The following is a 20,795-nucleotide window of genomic DNA, read 5'->3' on the forward strand; positions in this document are numbered from 1 at the left end:
CTATGGGTCTGTGAAGGCAAGAGCCAGCATAGGAAATTATCTTGGTTGTTCCAGACAAGCAGTAGAACTGAGTAGATTTTAGGAAAATGGATGTGACTTTGATCTGAAGTGGATCAAAAGTCCTGGGATGTCACAAGGAAACAGCCTGTTGCTGAAAAGTGGCTCAAGGGATCACCCTGCTTCTTTGCAGAATGGTGGATCTGCTCTGTACCCGCTGGGGTTGGGAAAGCGCGGGGGGGGGGGGGGCGACGGGACACTGCAGAACATTTCCTGGGGCTTGGTCTTCCCTGTGAGACTTCTTGAACAGCTTGATGTCTCAGCTCTAGTAAGAGCAGCTCTGAGAAATGTCACTTGCTTGTTTGCCAGAAGATGAGGCTCCGGACCTTGGCAGCTCCTGGGGTCAACCCCTGTGTGAGCACAGCATCTCTATGTGAATCAAGCACAAGGGCGCTGTCTCCATGCAGGGCTACACAAGTGCAGGAGCTGTGGGACAAGTGTCAGCCACCTGAGCTCTGATTTGTCAGCGTTCCCCATGTATCAGTGTGACAACCTTGAGTGACCCATGAGGAGCCTGCATGTGCCTGAAATGCAAAACCACAGAACAGCAGGCAAGCAGACACATTCAACTCTCTCTCCCTCCCTCCCTCCCTCCCTCCCTCCCTCCCTCCCTCCCTCCCTCCCTCCCTCCCTCCCTCCCTCTTTCTCTCTCTCTCTCTCTCTCTCTCTCTCTCTCTCTCTCTCTCTCTCTCTCTCTCTTTCTTTCTTTCTTTCTTTCTTTCTTTCTTTCTTGTTTTTTGAGACAGGGTTTCTCTGTGTAGCCCTGGCTGTCCTAGAACTCACTTTGCAGACCAGGCTGGCCTCGAACTCAGAAACCCGCCTGCCTCTGCCCCCCCCCCCAAGTGCTGGGATTAAAGGAGTGCACCACCACTGCCCAGCCCTTCCTTCCTTCCTTCCTTCCTTCCTTCCTTCCTTCCTTCCTTCCTTCCTTTCTTTTTCTTTCTCTTCCTTTCTTTCTTCTTTCTTTCTTTCTTTCTTTCTTTCTTTCTTTCTTTCTTTCTTTCTTTCTTTCTTTCTTTCTTTCTTTCTCTCTTTCTGAGACAGGGTCTTGCTATGTAGCCCAGGCTGTCCTTGACCTCACAGAAATGCTCCTGTCTCTGCCACCAAGTGTTGGGATTAAAGGTGTGAACCACACCTCCCAGCTCAATTTTATTTTTCTAAACAAAACTATAGAACAGGAAACCGTATCATGAAAATAAATCAGCTCAAAGGCATATGGAAGGTTTCACGGCTGCCTGCTTTCATCTGATCTTAGGCCTGGGATCAGTGTCCATGGCTATGAACTGAGCCTTCACTATGGTGTCAAAAGAGCACCATAAAAAGCATTTCCTGTTCCACGCATACCCAGCCCTCACCTTCCCATAAACTAGGGTGGAATCTCCCAAAGATGCCAAGACTCCAAGAGGCAGCCCCTCAACAGTGTGCCGGCTGGAACAGGGCACCATATAGCATAGTGCCGGCTGGGACAGGGCACCATATAGCATAGTGCCGGCTGGGACAGGGCACCATATAGCATTTTGACTTTTATATGCGTGTGGGCATGGGATCCGGGAATCCTGGCTCCCAACATGGCTCCTCCCATCACATCAGCCCGACACCATGTGCTCGTGAAATCAACTGTATAAAAGTGAGGTGGAATTAGCCAAAACTGCTGTGCTTCCCAGCCCCTGGGTGTAGAAAGGGCATGTCGTGGAGATGTGGTTGGGTTTTCCCAGGAAAATCCTGTTGCTGGCTGTGATGCTGGCAAAGTGTGGTCCTGGGTAGATTCAGATAGACTGGGGGCACCCTGCTGATTTCCTGGATGCTGTCTTGCTTCCTGACCATCTGAGATACGGCCTGCCAGGAATTCTCTGAGTGACTCCCGGAGGAGGTTGATGTTTGGAGCAAGGTCTCCAAGTAGAATATCTCTTCCTTTGCAATTAATAATGGGCAATGGGGGGGTGTCCCAGAATTTCATTTTGGGGTACGTGGGGGAAGGTGCTTGATGTTTTTCTTCTCCCAATTCTGACAGCTTCATAAAATCCTTCCATTTTGCTGGCGACATGGCTGAGGTTAAAAGCATTTGCTGCTCTGGGAGAGGACCCAGTTTCAGCTCCCATCACTGAGTTGTCAGCTCAAAACCACCTGTAACTTCAGTTCCAATGGATATGATACCCTCTTCTGACCAGAGAGTGTCCACACACAATACACATATATGCACTCAGGCACATACATAAAATAAATAATCATTTGTATTTTAAATCCTTCAATTTCTGCATTCATTTCTCTAGTGGCATCCACAAAAATTACCCACTTCACTTATTCAACACATTTTTAAATTTCATTCATTCACTCATTTGTGTGTGTGTGTGTGATTCTTTTATGGGCTGGTCTGTCACAGGCACTTTCCCATACAGTATAGGGTGCTATAACAATGTCCTGAATTTACAGGATTGCCCTCCCCTCTCTAGTAGCAAAGACCAAAATCAACTCCAGATATTGTCCAAGGCCCCTAAAGAGGCCAAACAAACCGTGGTTATAGACCACTTCCTTTGAATAGTGCCAGAACTCTCTTCGGCCTTGCTGGTTAGGATGTGGAATCCTTTTAGTGGGTGTCTAGTAACAGTGAAGACGAATTAGAAAGTCTTTGAGTTCCAAATTTAACTTCCAAGAAAATGTCCCAAAGACAGTCACAGAAATATACAAAGAGTTGTGTCCAGGGCTGTTGAAGCACAGCGGATCAAAAACAACCCAAACAGCAACAGGAGACAAGCTGTGAACTGAGTAGTCCTCTCAGGGGGATGCCACACAGCTGGAAGAGTCCCTTAAGATACCATTAGTTGGGCTGGAGAGCTCACTGACTGCTCTTCCAAAGGTCTTGAGTTCAAGTCCCAGCAACCACATGGTGGCTCACAACCATCTGTAATGGGACCCGATGCCCTCTTCTGGTGTGTCTAAAGTCAGTTACAGTATGCTCAGATATAATAATAAATAAATCCGGAGCAAGTGGGGCAGACCGGAGCGAGCAACCTTCATTCCCAACAACCACATTAAGGCTCACAACCATCAGTACATCCAGTGTACCCATATTAAAAAAAAATAATAATACCATTAGTCTGCAGTTGGCCATGACATGAGAAAGAGCAAGGCAGTGTAGATACTACTTGGTTTCTCTAATATAAACAGTATGCACACATACATCACACACATGTTAGGCACATATGTGGTTGTGTGTGCATGTGTGTGCACATGTGTGATGTATGCATGTGAAGGTGTGTGTGTCTGCCTGTGTGCACACATGAGGAAATCAGAGTGGGATGGCCAATGTCTTATATTGCTCTCCACCTTATGTGCTGGAGACAAGGACTCTCACTGAACAGGAAGCTCCCCAGACAGCGAGGCTGGCTGGCCCAGCAAGCTGTAGGGATCTGCCTGTCCCCACCTCCCAGTGTCCCCACCATACACAGCTGTGGTCAGCTTTTAACATGGGCAGAAGGGATTCAAACTTAGGTCCTCATGGGTAGAGCAAATGGTCTTAACCACCGAGTTAACATCCCAGTATATTTTAAATAGGGAGCCAAGCCACAAGTGAAAAACAAAACCAAAACAAAACTGTGAGTGCTGGAAGGGAGACAGAATCCAGGGGCTGGGAAAGGAAATCAGACCAATCGCAGGGCTCCATTATACATTTTGTAGAGATTTTACAAAATATAAAAGAAAAACCAATTCAGATACAAGTGTAAAGCACAAACGTAGCAAAAGCATAGCATTTGACCCAACTGTATATTGTGTTGGTGGCTGGTGGCTTAGCTACAATAAGAGGGTGTGTGTGTGTGTGTGTGTGTGTGTGTGTGTATGATTTTAAACCAGAACAATTTGACTATTCATTCTTTTTTTTTTTTTTAAATCTATATGAGTACACTGTAGCTGTCTTCAGCCACACCAGAAGAGGGCATCAGATCCCATTACAGATGGTTGTGAGCCACCATGTGGTTGCTGGGATTTGAACTCAGGACCTCTGGAAGAGCAGCCAGTGCTCTTAACCACTGAGCCATCTCTCCAGCCCAGCTATACAACTAACTATACATTCTTAGGGAAGGAGCTCAAGAACAAACTACAGGGGGCTGGAGAGGCAGCTGGGAGGTTTCATTCCAGAAGCCACACTAAAAAACAAAAACCAGCCAGGCACAGTGAGAAAGCCTTGTCACCTCAGCACTGTGGGGGGCGGGGAGGGGTGAGGGGTGTGTGTGTGTGTAGGGGGTGGGGAGTGGTGACAGGCGGATCTCCCAGGCTGTCCGAGAGTTCCCAGTTAGAGAGAGGCTCTGTCTCTAAAACGCAATGTGTAGAGCTTCCGAGGAACAATACCTAAAGTTGTCTCCTGATCTCTAAACACACACACACACACACACACACACACACACACACACACACACACACACACCATTACACATACACACAACATTATACCACACAAACACTCCACACTCATACCAGAGTATCACAGACACACAGACACACACGCACACACACCACTACACTCATACCAGAGTATCACATACACACACACACACAAACACACACACACACACATACACACACACACACACACACAACTACACACACACACATTACACCACACAAACATACCAGAGTATCACACACACACTACTACACACACAAACACACCACACACACACACACACACTAGTACACCCACACCACTACACATACACACAACATTACACCACACAAACCCTGAAAAGGTCAGCTTAGGAACTTTGGGAAGGTCATGAAACACTCGCTCCTCCAGAAGGGAGAGGCTAATTAACATTTCTCAGACCACAGGGTGGGAACAGACTTGGGGGTGGGGACACATTCTGAAGGATGGACTGTTGCCTACCTTCAGACAAGGGAAGTCCTTGTCACCTCATTCCCTAAAGACCACTCAGTTTAAAGGGTGCACTGTTCCACCAATTATATTGTGCCTAGTTGCTGATGCTCTATTCTGCCCCTGGAAACCATATAAAAACTCACCCGAACGGGCGCCAGGGGTCACTGCCTCTTCTTTAGGTCTGGGATGACCCCAGTGCACTGGAACAATAAATTCCTCCTGCTTTTTGCATCGTTCCCGACTCCATGTGGTTCACTCAGGGGATCCCCCATAAGCTAAGCACCTTCCGGAGTCTTACATCACACCATCACACACACACACACATTATACTACAACACACACAAGATACATATACCACACACACAATACTACACCACACAAGCACACACATCATACTACACCACACAAGCACACACATCATGCTACACCCCTCACATACACTACACCACACACAAATACACACCATACTCACACTACACCACACACAAATACACACCACACTACGTCACACAAAGACACCACACACACTACACACAGATCAAAACACGACATATGTTAACACACAGAGCACATAAGCAGCACCAGACATTGCTTGCCTTCCATAGCATCTATGCTTGGCACCGCTGACATTTGGGCTGGGCATTCTTTGTTATAAACATCATTCTCTGCACCTCTAGGCTTTTGAGCAGTGCCCCTGGCCTCCTCCCTAACTGCAATGACAATGGCTAGATATTGCCTAAGATCCTCAGGGAGGTGAAATTGCTGCTGCTGAGAATCACTGCCTACAGATGAGCTTAGCTACCCAGGTGCTATTTTAAAACCTGTGAACCAAGACTGTTGATGTCTTGGAATTCTCCACAAGCCTAATGACCACAGCTTGAACCCAGAACCCACAATGGAAGAAGAGAACTATCTACCAAAAGTTGTCCTCTGACCTCTCTGCATGTGCACTGTGGCAAGTACTTATCTGGACTCATGTACACGTAAAAATATTTTTAATTTTAAAAATAAAATTTGAACTTGAAAAATTAAAAATATTTTTTAAATTACACCTATGAGTCTGTGTGGGAGTAAGTGCACATGAGCGCAGGTACCAGTGGATGCCACAAGAGGGCATATGATCCTCTGGAGCTGGGCGGTTGTGATCCACCCAGCCTAAGTGGATTCAGGTCTTCTACAAGAGAAGCACAAGCTCTTAACTGCTGAGCCACCCCTCCAGCCCCAATAATAAATAAAAATTTTAAATGAAAACAAAACAAAATAACAGCAACAACAAAACAGCATTCAGCGAGATAAAGGAAGAGCTGCCCTAACAGAGAAATCCTAAAATCCACAGTGCCTGTGCTGTGTGTGTGAACCCTAAAGAAGTTGGCATGGCTGGAATCCAGTGGTACACGAGAAGACCACAGAGTAGCCGGGAAAGCCAGGCTGTTCACAGGACACTCTGTTCCTTACCTCAAATAACTCAGCCCAGCGATCCCAGACACCCTGTACCCTAGAAAAAATTCTATTCAGGTCAATTGTTGCTGACTCTATGACAGTCTGAGGCACTCAGAGGCAAGCATGCTGACCTTTGGGGAGTGATGTTTGTCTAGAGTTTCCAGCAATGGGGTCGGGGGAGAGGTTCTGTGTACAATCACTTATACCACAAACACTGAGACTGGAGCACGGATCCCCACAATCCACATGACAGCCAGGTAGGCTCTATGGCTTCTTGCAATCCCAGCACTCATGAGACAGAGAAAGGATGCTCTAGCTAGCTAGACAAGCTGGAACTGGCAAGCTCTGGGCCCTGGGAGAGACACTGTTAATACACAAGGTAGAGAGTGATCGAAGAAGGTACTGATGTCAACTTCAGATCTACACGTTACACACACACACACACACAGAGAGAGAGAGAGAGAGAGAGAGAGAGAGAGAGAAGTGGAGTTTACGCAAGGACTCTGGACAGGCAGCTCCACAAAGCTGAGAGACGGGGCAGGGGCAGACATTCTGCCCTCAGCAAAGCTGTAAACAGGGAAGCAGAGTTTACCATCCTAACTGCCTGAGGCTTTGAGAAAACAATCCGAGAACCCTTGGCCTCCTCCTCCAGGCCCTGATAAAACCAGCTCCAGATGCCATGATTTTGGAAAAGGCCTCACTGTGGGCAGGAGGTGGCTTCCCTGACCACACCAGTGTCCACATCCTGCCAGTCTACATCTCAGGCTCTCAGGCACTGTGCCCATCCATCCAGACTAGGCCTCCACATGCCAAACCCTGTGTTGGTCAGCAAGACACTCACAAAATGTTGGCCTTTTTTTTTTTTCTCTCCTAGACAAAGTTAGATCGCCCAGACAACCTAAATCTGTCCTGCCTTTGACCAGAAGAAATACTTGAAAAGCTGTTCTCCTCCTCTTCGTAGAGTGGCTGGCAGGAGAGTAAGATCTTCAAACTATCAGCCCCTCAAGGGCTCATGTCCCCCCCTCCCCCAAGCTGTCTGAGCCTTTTGCCTGAGACCCTCCCCACATGCCTGTCCCCCTCTCAGGCTTATGTTTTCCTAGGTTCTCTCCTGCCTGACACATTTTCTTTTGCTCAGTCCAGCTGAAGAGCCTCCCCCTCACACATCAGGCTGCGGGTCTGTCCTCTTCCCTTGTGTCGTCAATGGGTTCTGTCCCCGACTGAGGTGCCCGGCTAGATGGTAGCTCTTTAGGGCAGAGGCTGAACATGTCCGGTGGATAGAGGGCCTGCGGCAGCCTGTTCATCAAGCCGCTGTGTTCCGTGGACAGAGGGTGAGCTTCTGCTCTTCCCAGGACTCTGGCTCAGCGTCCATCACTCTCAGCTCCCAGGGCTGGGCTGCTGCTGCTGGTCTGTGCGACCATATCACAGGGAGTCCCCAGTAGATGCTGGGATGTCTGCGCTTGCTGTGAGATTCGCTTCCTTTCCTGATGGGACCCTTGAGGGTGGGGACAGGTTCCTCAGGCCCTGAGGAAAGGGGGCTGGGTCTAACTGCCCTGTGCTGCTGGTACCAACAGCTGAGGAGCCCACCCTAGGCTCCTGAAGGACCTCAGAGGAGGGTGGAGCCCTGGGGTTGGTGACCTGTGCATTCTGCACCTGAAGGAATTTCTCCCACTAGGAGCCTCAGCGCTGTGGTGAGGCCCAGCCTCCCTCCTGAGGTATTTTCAGCTGAGTCTCCCTCCGCACTGGCTTTCTTCACAGACCATTTCCATAAACGGCTCTGCACACATAATTACCGGGCCAGTCCTCAGCTGGCTCCAGACCCCAAATTAAAAAGGAACACCCGCACAGGCAACCACATCAAGTCTGCCGAGGTAAAAAATAATTCCCTGGAGATGTGAGCAAGGAATGATTCCTCCAGAAGAAACGCAAGGACATGGTCCACGATGACACATTCCGCTTACCTGCCTACCCCGTGACTCACTCTGGCAGAGACCCCATCCATGGACAGGCTGTAGGCAAAATTTGAATCAGAACTGGGAAGGTCTTCAGGGTTGGGGTTTTGAGGCAGGGAAACTGAGGCTCACAAGGGATTCTCTGCTGAGGTCCCATATGAGCTCAGGGTAGTGTGATACCAGCTTTCAGATTCAGCCACGGAAATGAGTGGACCTGGAGTTCAATAGTGGCATATTGGGGTGGAGGTGACTCTCAACATGTTCTGTCCACAAGGAAGCCACCTTCCTCCTGCTGGGTCTGATGGAACCGGGGCTGTCAGGAGGTGCTCAAAGATGTGCTCACTGCTGCCTCCACAGGGCTGAGGACAGCCCGCGTCCACCCTACCTACCTGATGCAGCTCTTGGTGCTCCCTGACTCCTCCCCCTCTGCCAGTCTGCCCTGAGCACCTGCACACAGCCGCTGTGGCACACGGTGGGACAAGGGGCATGGAGAGTCCATTTGGGACATTTCTAGGTTGCTTCCCAAGGACAAGGGGAAAGAGGGGGCTATCTGTGACCTTAAACCAGACAGAGAAAGCAAGCACCCTAAAAGATGTACCAAGCAGGCTGAGACTTCATCAGGAAGGAACTTGCCTGTCAAGGATGGAAGAGCTGGACTAGAGCTGGTGTCTGGAAATCTCTTTTAAAACAGGGGTGGGGTTTATCTAGTCTCTAAAACTGAATATGGGCGTGGGTGGAGCTCAGCGGTAGGAGCATTTGCTTAGGAAGGGAAAGACCCCAAGCCTGACGTCCAGGGCATACTTGTGTGCGCATGCGCACACACGCGCACACGCCAGCAGTGGGTGAGAATGAGAATATACCTTTTTGGTACTGGGGCTTGAACTCAGGGCCTAGCACACACTAGGCAAGGGCTCCACCCCTGAGCTATATCCACCATCTCTTTTTAAGAGAGATTTATATTTATTACCTTTTGTTGTACATATGCATGTCTGTCTGTCTGTGGGTGTGTGCACTTGAGGGTAGACACTCGTAGAGGCCAGAGGTATCAGCTGCCCCTAGAGTAACAGGGGATTGTGAGCCATTTGACATTGGTGCTGAGAACTGAACAGAGTCTTCTTGGAGAACAGCAAGCTTTCTGTCCACTAAGCCATCACCAGTCATGGTTTTCTTTCTTCTTTTCTTTCTGCCTTTTTTCTCTTTTTTCTCTCTTCTCTTCTCTTCTCTTCTCTTCTCTTCTCTTCTCTTCTCTTCTCTTCTCTTCTCTTCTCTTCTCTTCTCTTCTTTCTTCCTTCCTTCTCTCTCTTTCTTTCTCTCTTCTCCCTCCCTTTCTTTCTTTCTTTCTTTCTTTCTTTCTTTCTTTCTTTCTTTCTTTCTTTCTTTCTTTCTTCCTTCCTTCCTTCCTTTCTTCCTCTCTTCTCCCTTTCTTTCTTTCTTTCTTTCTTTCTTTCTTTCTTTCTTTCTTTCTTTCTTTCTTTCTTTCTTTCTTTCTTTCACAGGGCCTCACCAAGTTCCCCAGCCTGGCTTTGAACTTAAGATGATCCCTCGGCCTCCTGAATCCCTGTGACTACAGACAAAGAGCAGGCTGAAAAGAGCCAAATCTCCATTAAAAAGAATAAATGTACAAAGGCTGGAGAGATGGCTCAGTGGTTAAGAGTACTGACTGCTCTTCCAGAGCTCCTGAGTTCAAATCCCAGCAACCACATGGTGGCTCAAACCATCTGTAATGGGATCTGATGCCCTCTTCTGGTGTCTGAAGACAGTGTACTCACAGACATAAAATAAATAAATATTTCTTAAAAAAGAATAAATGAACAAGGATCATGTGTGGGCCATTCATGCAACTCAGAAATTAAGAACAACAGAGCCAAGAATGTGGGCAACTCTCAGAGAACTGCGCTGGTTAACAGGCAGCACATAGGAGGCCACACAATGCATGATCCCATTTCTTTGAAGCTTAGAAACAGGCTGGAGGAGCCTTTGGTGATAGGAATCACAAAGCAGTTGCCCAGGGGGACTGGCTGGTAGAAGCTTGATTCCCAGGAGAATTCATTATCTCATTGTGGATGGTCTGAATATTATGTAATGAGCACATGAAACTTATTGGATTGGATGGCAGCTGTATGGGACATACATTGGATAGCGTAAGCATTGGATGCAGACGAACTGCTGTGTGGCCTTGGGACTATCACAACCCTCTCTGAGCCTCACTCTCCTGCGGCAGTACTTGTGAATGCAAATGCAGGAACAGATGTGGAGGTCTGGGCATGTGGCCAGCACAGCTGTCATCTTACTCAGCCCTGGAAGCCCCTTAAGATGAGCACTTCGATCTCACAGAAGGGGAAATAGGCTGGGGGTGGTGGTGGCTAGGAAAGGCCAGATCATAGAGTAGGGACAGTGTCAGATGGCAATTCTTTCTGTGTGAGTCCCAGGTCAGAAGTCCCTTGGCTCAGGTCCTCTTGTCTCCAAGCTCTCTCTCTCCCTCTCTCTCTCTCTCTCTCTCTCTCTCTCTCTCTCTCTCTCTCTCTCTCTCTGTGTGTGTGTGTGTGTGTGTGTGTATGTGTGTGTGTGTGTGTGTGTGTGTGTGTGTGTGTGTGTGGTCCCTGACAACCATCTTCATGGCACATGTATGCATTCCCTGTCTCTCTCACTAGAAGCTCATTTCCCAAAGTCATAGGCAGCGTGATTGTCTCTACAAGTGGAACCAGGATCCAGGCTTTCTGGCACATAGTAGGTGCTGTATGACTACTTGTGGGAGGAATGGATGAATGGATGAATGAATGAGTGAATGAGTGAATGAGTGAGTGAAGAAATGAAGGAATTCCCTGGGTAAGAGCCAAAGGAAGAGACCCTGAGGTCAGTGATGAGAAAGGATCTGTGGCCACAGAGCTGGCAGGAGCAGAGGGAGACCACGACCGGGTCTCTCACACAGTCTCACACAGTCTCTCTCTTTCATACCCGGACACCACAGTTCATTGCTGCCCCTGCCCTTGGCCATCGTAGGCCTTGGGAATAAAAGCTCCTGCGCTGGGAAAGGGGTCAATGCATGTGCTGATGGCTCCATTGTGGTCCCACCTAGATTCTGCCTGTTAGTGTTGTTTGTGCCTCAGTTTCCCCATCCAGGACAGAGCCATCTGCCTGTCCACTGACATGAGCAGAGCTAGTCCTTCCTGCCTGAGGCCACCCGGTCAGGGACGGGGCAGTGAGCAAGCAGGTTCCTCTGAAACAGACCTAATGATCAGGGCTGGGAGGCATCTCGTTTTCCTGATGCTATCACTCAGATGCCTGGAGGAAACAGACTACAGAAAGGAGCACACATGGGCAGAGACAAGCAGAAGCTGAGGGCAGGCCTGGGAGGGGACGTGAGTCAGGGTCTGGTGCTGAGACTACCAGCTTAGCTCCAGGCTCCCCATTCTCTGAGCACAGGGACACCGGGGACAGGAATCTGCTGTCAAATCTGCTCCTCGGGGTCAGAGCCTTGACAGCACTGGGAAGCTGCTGCTGTCCGTGGTGTGCTGGTTCCGGGGCTCTGACCTTCAGGATTGGCCTGGCTTGCCAACAGAACAGCATCTAGGTGCGTGTCTGACACACAGGGCCGAGCAACCACCAGGTAAAAAAAAAAAATCACTCTAAGATGGACGTAGTGGCACACACCTTTAATCCCACTACTCCACGAGGCAGAGGCAGGTGGACCTCTGAGTTCAAGGCCAGCCTGGTCTACAGAATGAGTTCCAGGATAGCAAGGACTACAGAGAAAGCTTATCTTGAAGAAGAAAAACAATTCACCTCTAGGTTTCAGTGTACACAAGACACAGACACACAGGGCTAATTTATCTTCCTCTTCTCCCAGCCTTTCTTTCAACAGGAGTCGTTGTTACTCTCATGCCCTGGCTGGCTTTACATATATGATGCAGACCAGGCTGGCCTTGTAGCTGTGACAATCCTCCTGCCTCAGCCTCCTGCGTGTTGGGACTATAGGCATAATTTAACACACGTAGCCACGTAGAGATTTTACGGCTCTATGTGCAAGACTGGGATGCAGCAGGAAGGGCTGGGGGGGGTAGCAGTGGCGGGGGGGGTTGCAGTGGCAGGGGGGGTTGCAGTGGCAGGGGGGGGTTGCAGTGGCAGGGGGGGTTAGCAGTGGCAGGGGGGGTTAGCAGTGGCAGGGGGGGTTAGCAGTGGCAGGGGGGGGTTAGCAGTGGCAGGGGGGGTTGCAGTGGCAGGGGGGGTTAGCAGTGGCTGGGGGGGTTGCAGTGGCAGGGGGGGTTGCAGTGGCAGGGGGGGTTTGCAGTGGCAGGGGGGTTGCAGTGGCAGGGGGGGGTTGCAGTGGCAGGGGGGGTAGCAGTGGCGGGGGGGGTTAGCAGTGGCTCTGGGTCACACTGGGGTGGGCAGTGGCCATGTCCTAGTTCACACTCTCAAGGGAGTGAGGCTGCTTTTCTGCTCCTGTTCATCTGTCAGTCAGTCATTTAACCTTGAGGACAGGTCACCGCGAGTCCCATTTATTCATTTATTTTTAGACAGGGTCTCACTATATAGCTCTGGCTGGCTTGGAACTCATAGAGCTACCCCCACCCCCACCCCCACCGCCCCCTAGCTCTGCCTCCTCAGTGCTGTAATTAAAGGTGTGTGTCGCCATGCCACACCTAGGAGTCCCATTTAAAAGGACAGATTTAGGCTCAGAGACCACAAGCAACTTCCCTAAAGTTGCCCAGCAGCAGCAGGCCCTGGTCTGTTCACAGCCTCAGTTCCCACCAGAGCTGTTCCTGTTTTGACCAGAGGAGGGGAGGCGGGGTACAGAACATGGGTTGGGTGGTGATTCATTCTGATCAGCAGCTCCTCTAGGGACATTCTTGGGCAAGTCTATCCTTCGTTCTTAGTCCTAAACCCTGGGTCAGCCTGTCCTAAGGATGAAGAGGCAGTTACAGCCCCACATGTAGTCTGCCCTAAGTCCCCACCCTGCCCTCTAAGCAGGAAACAGTACGTAGGTCCCTCCTGCTTTTGGTCAGAAATACCCGCCTTCCCGGTGTGCTGTGTTCTACCCTACCTTGGCCACTGCGTTATGGATGTGAAACAGAGGCTTGGGGGCCTTCAGGTAGGAAACGAGTGGCTGAGGATCCCACACACCCTGCTCTACAGTCCCTTACGTTCCTCTGCCCACATCCTATCGAAAGCTCTCCCCGTCTTGGAGGGAGTATCACCAGCCTGAGCACTGGAGGGAGAGTCAGGCAATCCAAGTACGCTATTTCAGGGCAGTCACTGCCTCTCTGGGCCTCCCTGCTCTCCCCTGGGTAATGGGAGAGGAGATTTGATGGTCACCTGCTGTTAGGAGGCTCTGCTGGGCTGGTGGCCAGGGCAGGGTCCTTTCCCTGGTCTCAGCTCAAGCTGGGCATTCAAACCTGCCCAGCTCAATAGCCACGAGCATCAGCAAAGCTGGCGGGGGGTCTGACCCACAGTGAGGAAAACCTCCGGAAAATTATCTTTCAGACTTTTAGAAGCTGGGGCTGCAGAGTAGGCTCAGCACTCGCTGCTCATGACTTCCTATAATCTCTGACTCCAGTCCCAGAGGATCTGACACCCTCTTCTGCCCCCATGAGACACTGCATGCACTTGGTACATATACAGACAGACAGGAAAATCTTGTACGGACACACACACACACACACACACACACACACACACACACACACACACAATTTTTTTTTAATTTAAAGGTGGGGGTTATAGCTGGAGGATGGCTCAGGAGCCACTTGTTTCCCTACCTGAAGGCAGGCAGAGAGCATTACCCAACCCCCCATCCATAGCTGGTGGTGGCCAAGGTAGGGTGGAACACAGCACAGGGAGAAGGTGGGTGTTTGGGACTGAAAGTTCCAGGGCAGCAGGGATCTATATACTCTCTCCTGCTTAGAGGGCAGGGAGGGGACTCAGGACAGACCACATGTGGGGCTGTAACTGCTACCTCTCCATGTTTAGGATCTTCTTGAGAACCTGCACCCACAGGGCTGCTCACAACTGTGATGCCAGTTTTAGGGCATCTGATGCTCTCTTCTAACCTCTGCCAGCACTGGGCATGAATGTGGTACACAGACACACATGCAGGTAAAACCCTCATACATGTAAGTTAAAAAAATAAAAGACTCGTAGGAGAAAGTGGTCCTGATGTCTATAGGTCCCTGGAGAAAGGAGGAGCCACGCTTCGGGAGAATGGACTCACAGCTGCCCCTTGGGTCACTCACTGGCCTGAACACTCTCCGTGCCAGGCCAAGGTCCAGCTGCTAGAGCCCAGGCCCACAGGACTACAGTCATGTCTGAGTCTGTCCACTCCACCTCCTGACACTGCACCCCACCCAGTCACCCACAGAAAGAGCCCGCTGTCCGGGCGTGAGGGTCAGCTCTGGTCATTTTGATATGACCACAGGTTTCCACACTGAACTTTGTCCCTCCCTCTCTTCAGGGCTGCGTTTATCACAGTGACAGCATCACGGTCTGGTTACTCATCAGTATACCCAGGACTGTTTTCCGATGCTACCTAGGGGACCTGGACATCTCCAGATCCCAACTCCTGGGTGCCTTAGTGGGGCAAAGACCCTGGGCACAGGCGCAAAAAACGGACCTTCCAATCCTGATCTCCTGCAGTCGCCCCTCCCTGTGGTTTTACTGAACCATGGCTCCCTGTCCCAGGGGCCTTGTATTACCCGAGGGCATCATCCCCCGACAGGCGGCCACCCTCTCCTCCACCTACCGCCCCATCCGGATCCCTGACGCCCTGCACTCACCCATGTTGACGAAGCTCATGACCAGGTCGGCACGGCCTAAGTGAGCCTGTGGTGGCCCGCCGTCGTCGTCATCGGTCATGGCGTGGTATAGGTCCAACATGAAGAGGGGCGCGGACGCTGGCTGCCGGGCAGCGGCGGGTTGTGCACGGGGTCGGGGCCGTCCCGGTAGCCCGAGCACCGCCAGGATTTCACGCTGCATGTCGCGGCGCTCGCGCGCTCCCAGGCGACGCTGGGGACAGGTGTGCGGGGGACGCGGACCGTGGCCGCCTCCCAGCGCGCACAGAGCAAGGCCCAATAGCCAGAGTGGCCCGGGACGCATAGCCATCTCGGACTTTCAGCCGGCGCGCATCCACTGGTAGCTGGTCGGGCTCGGGCGCTACGCCCAGACGGGGAGGACCAGACGGCGCACCTGTCGCTGGCAGCTTTACAGCAGCTGCTCACCACGCACTCGGCAGGCGATCGCCGCGTCGGTAGGTCCCTCAGAGCAACGTGGGCTCTCACGGCGCTGACTTGCGAGTGTCCGCAGGAGGACTTTGGTGGCAGCTCAGACCGCCGAGCGCTCTTCCTCGGCCCCGCCCCTTCCCCGACCAGCCAATGGGATCACGGGGGCGGGTCCGAGTGCGGAAAGACGCCTGGGGATGGTCGCACTACTACTTGTGCGCGAAGTGGTGGGAGCCGCCTGGTGCACCCGTAGGTGGGAACGAACGGGCTGAAGAGAGGCCTTTAAGGGTGTCTTGGGTCCCCATCCAGCTTCCGGGGCTCATACCTGGCTACACGAGGAGACATTGGGGCCTCTGAAGCAGGCACCAGGGTGGGATCCTGAGTCCCGGAGCAGCGGTAGGACCCGTAGTGTCTCACCTTCTGCTCTGGAAGTCTCTGCATGCGCCCCTAGTTCCGGCCGTCGGGGCGGGGCGGGTGCCAGCAGTGCAGCGAGGGTGGGGCACACATTCCGTTGCCAGCAGGAACCAGGGCCCAGCCCCCGCTACTCCTCCGCTCCAGACTTCTTCTTCACCCAGCGGTTCCCTTTGTAGATCCAACCCAGGATAGGGCTCTGAGCCTCCTGAAGTAGGGTCACCTTCGCTTATCTCATTTGTGACAACTCCCCAGGGGCTTGCAAGAAAGAGACCTTGCAAAAACTCCCTGACTGGTTCCGCCCCTTTATGCACTCCGGCCTCCCAAGGCGGCTGCCACAGCACTGATACAGACCATAAAGGTGTTGGTGTGGCTCAAGTGGAGCAGCGAAAGAGCTCCGGGAGGCTGGAAGGAATAGAACAGGAAAGACGGAAGTCAGTAGGAGGAAAGCACCCAGCAGAGGGACTGGCTGTGTCAAGACTGGGAGTGTCATAATGACAGGTAACAGGGCTTTCAGACCTATTAGTGTTTACAAGCCACTATAGGCACACAGCTGCCTCTTTTCCTTTTCTTCTTCCTTTTTTTACCCCTCTCTTTCTTTCTTAGCTTACACAAAGCAATTTATTAACAAAATAATTTTTGAGAAATTCTGTTCACAGATCACGATGATCCCCCTTCCTTCAAGTTCTGTCACACGGGATGGGAGTGACAACCTCAACCTGCCTAATCTTCACATTCCTGAACAAACAAGAGCGCTGAGGGTTGACTGGGCTCCAGATCCAGGGGGTCTTGGATCTGTTTCCACCTGCGGTCTGGAGTTTGATACGAGGGCAATGGCGCCCAGCTCCTTGCACCTCTGGTCCATATCGGTAACATCACTGAAGGATGTAAAGATACAGTAGACACCGAATACATTCTGTCCTTCAGCCACTTGAGGTCTAAGACCGATAGCTTGTTTTTTTCCTTCCCCTTGGGAGGTGCTATTTCTGAATGTCTTCTCCAGATTTCTATACCAGCCCTGCCCCGCTCTGAGGTAGGTTCTCACAATGTAGCATTGGCGGACCTGGAACTTGACCTATAGAACAGGCTGGCCTCAAACTCATAGATATGCCTGCCTATCCCTGCCTCTGGGATTATGGCATGTGCTACTGTGCCCCACAAAGGCTTAAAACAAAACAAAACAAACAAACAAACAAACAAAAAACCGGGAAACCTGAGTGCTAAGCACTTTACCTCAGGTCAGCCTTCATGTGGTTGTTTGGAATTGAATTTTTAGGACCTCTACTTGCTCTGGTCAACCCCTCTTGCTCTGGCCAACTCTGCTCTCTCTCTCTCTTTTTTTAAAGATTTATTTATTTATTGTATTTAAGTATACTGTAGCTGTCTTCAGACACCCCAGGAAGGGGCATCAGATCTCATTATGGATGGTTGTGAGCCACCATGTGGTTGCTGAGATTTGAACTCAGGACCTTTGGAAGAGCAGTCAGTGCTCTTAACCACTGAGCCATTTCTCCAGCCCCCAACTCTGCTCTCTTAGTCTCTTCCAGCTCAAAGATTTATTTATCATTATATATAAGTACACTGTAGCTGACTTCAGATGCACCAGAAGAGAGCATCAGATCTCATTACGGATGGTAGTGAGCCACCATGTGGTTGCTGAGATTTGAACTCAGAACCTTGGGAAGAGCAATCAGTGCTCTTACCCGCTGAGCCATCTCACCAGCCCATTTTTCTTTTTTCTTAAATGTGTGCACCTCCTGTGTGCAAGTGTCCTCTGACGCCAGAAGAGGGCGATTGGAATTACAGCCCATTGTGAGCCACCTGATGTTCTGGCAACTAAACCCAGATTTCTCCAGTCTTGTTTCAAAGTTTCAGGTATCAACTCAACCCTTCAAATAAGCATGTGCAGTCTGTCTTTTATCCAACAGGTCAATTTCCATACTGCTTCAAAGCCCCCTTTAAGACACAGAGCTGTAGAATCTCTTATAAGCATCATTTATAGCTTAGGTAGGAAATAGGAGGTGAGACATCCTGTAGGCAGTAATGATTCTGGGAGATTCACCCAAGAAGATGTGATGAGATAGATGCCACCTGAGATGGTATCTGAGCACAGGTGACCAGCCATGTGACAAAGTGTAGATTGAAGTTATTTGAAGTTATGATCTAGTCAGAGAAGAGCCTAGTTTAGTTATATGGTCAAGGTATTTGTAAATATATTTTGAGTCTGTTATTTTTGGGAGCGTGGGGCTGGGAGGGAGAACTGGAGTGAACTTCAACACAGAACAACTGAAGGTTCAGGAAGACGGCTGTAAATTCAAGGCCAGAATAATTTACATGGTTCAAGACAACCAGGACTACCTTCATAGCTACAGTCATACCTTGTCTCAAAACAAAAACAGAACAAGGAAGAAGAGGAGGGGGAGGAAGGGGCAGGAGGAGAAAGGAGGGGAGGAGGGGAGGAAAAGGGGTGGGGGAGGAGGAAGAAGGGGAGGAGGAGGGGAAGGAATGGGAGGAGGAAGGGAGGAATAGGAGGAGGGGAACAGAAAGAAGAAAGAAAAGGGGGAAAATGTTGGGCTTTTAAGGACGATGCTGCCAGCCGGGAGGTGGTGGCGCATGCCTTTAATCCCAGCACTTGGGAGGCAGAGGCAGGCAGATTTCTGAGTTTGAGGCCAGCCTGGTCTACAGAGTGAGTTCCAGGACAGCCAGGGCTATACAGAGAAACCCTGTCTCGGGAAAAAAAAAAAAAAAAAAAAAAAAGGATGATGCTGCCAAGTAGCTTTTGAAACTGTCCAAACCGAGGGTAGAGGGAAGTGTAGGTAGGAGGGAGGGAGAAAAGTCAGGGGCTGACGTTGGAGACATAGTAATAGGGAAAGGGGCTGACAATAATTCCCTAATAGTGAAAGTTGGGGGGCTGAATTCATAGGGCTTGATGACTGAGGTAGAAAGATGTCCATATAATTTTTGTTCAGGAGCTCGAGTCTCCTGTCCATAGCTCCCCTCCCCCACCCCCTCTGGATCCTGGGTACTTTTTTTTTTTTTAAAGATTTATTTATTTATGTATATGAGTAAACACTGTAGCTGTACAGGTGGTTGTGAGCCTTTATCTGGTGGTTGGGAATTGAATTTAGGACCTCTGCTCACTCCAGTCAGCCCCGCTCGCCCCGGTGAGCCCTGTTCTCTCCGGCCCCAAAGATTTATTAATTATTATAAATAAGTATACTGTAGCTGACTTCAGATACGGGTGGTTGTGAGCCACCATGTGGTTGCTGGGGATTTGAACTCAGGACCTTCAGAAGAGCAGTCAGTGCTCTTACCCACTGAGCAATCTCACCAGCCCCGGATCCTGGGTACTTAATGCAGCAGACTCCACATTACATCATACCATCAAGAACCTCCCACCCTACCTGTACCTCTCAGGTTGCAATCTAGACTATACTGGGCTACCAGCCTACTTACTATAAGCAGCTCAGCATGGGGTTGGTTGGTAGCTCTGAAACATTCATGTGAGCTTAGGAACGAACCAGTTACTCTTTCCACAGTGCTTCCTATTCCTATAAACTGAAACAGGGCTTAGCCAGTCACCCAAGAGCCTCTATCAGAATCCAATTTGACAACCATCATGGTGGGCTGGTCTGTACTGAGCCCCGAACCAAGACTCCACCTTTTGAGCAGTCCCCACTCTAGTGGTGCTGACCGTCGGTGAACTTGGTCATTTCCGAAAGCCGAATGAAAGCTGCATCCCCAGGAGCTGGTGAAGCTTCTGGAAGGGCAGAGGGTCAGTGCCAGGAAGAGGAGGTAGGTGCCTGTGAGTGGAACCCTGGAACAGCACAAAGTTTCTTGAAGAAGAGAGTGTCAAAACCTGAGCTTTCTGCCTCACCTGCTGCTGACTATGAGTGTGCTAAGTTACTGAACTTTCTTATCCATAGGGGACTCAAGATCATAGAATTGGGGTATACATTGAGAGGTACCTAGGGTGCAAGTTCTCTGTAATGTATGGAATGCTGGCTGCTTGGCTGTTGATTTAACATTTATCTCATATGTGTGTGCACATGCATGTCACGTGTGGAGGCTGGAAAACAACTTACAGGAGTAGTTGGTTTTCTTACCATGGAGGCTCTGGAGTGAGCACAGGTCATTAGCCTTGGTGGCAAGCATCTTTTGCTGAGCCATCTCACTGGCCATCAATCATGTGTTTTTTTGAATCACATCTCAGAACTATTATTATGAGGGAAGAGACTTGTGTAGAGGTTAGAAGATGATTTTGTGGAATCCGTTCCCAACCTTTTTGTGGGTTCTGGGGATTAAAGGCAGGTCTCCTGGCTTGTGTGGTCAGCGCCTTCATTGCCAACCCCCTTTGTCGGCCGCTGTAATATGTTAAGCCTTTATCTGGCCTGTTTCCTCTGTCTTACAGATCCCTGTTGAATGGAAGCTGTTTGTGGAGCCACCACCAGGCAAGCTTTTGTTTTTAAGATTAATTGTGTGAGCACATGAGTGCCTATGTCTGCAGAGGCCAGAGGCACTAGTGTTTCCATCCCATGTGGGTGTTGGATCTTAGCTCAAGGCCTGCAAGGACACCCACCCCTCCCCAGCCACATCTCCAGGGCTCCCTCACACCTGCCTGCCAGATGAGCTTTGTGGAACACTTAGAACCTAAGTTTCCTGGGAAGAGAGTAAGAGCAGGTAGTGTCCCCGGGAATATGGCATCAGCCAGTCCTGCCATGCTCCTGCTCCTAGGCACTGGAAGCTGCCGGGCAGCTTCGGTGAAAGCACTAGCCTACACTAAGTTCCCATAGACTTTTAAGAATAAGGTTTTTAATGAAAAATAAATTTATTCAAATTATGTATGTATTAAGGTGG

General features: G+C 50.3%; 1 protein-coding gene across 2 annotated transcripts in view; it reads right to left on the reverse strand.

Moving 5' to 3' along the window:
• Bmp8a (bone morphogenetic protein 8a) overlaps nt 1-15,955 on the reverse strand; it is a 30,608-nt gene extending 14,653 nt beyond the window's left edge. For both annotated transcript variants that reach the window (NM_007558.3, NM_001256019.1), the window contains exon 1: nt 15,087-15,955. In NM_007558.3, coding sequence (NP_031584.1) covers nt 15,087-15,411 — 325 coding nt within the window. In that variant the 5' untranslated portion in view covers nt 15,412-15,955. The remainder of the gene's footprint in view (nt 1-15,086) is intronic.
• Nucleotides 15,956-20,795: the final 4,840 nt, after the last annotated feature.

The sequence above is a fragment of the Mus musculus genome, chromosome 4, assembly GCF_000001635.26.
Source record: "Mus musculus strain C57BL/6J chromosome 4, GRCm38.p6 C57BL/6J".
Taxonomy (NCBI): domain Eukaryota; kingdom Metazoa; phylum Chordata; class Mammalia; order Rodentia; family Muridae; genus Mus; species Mus musculus.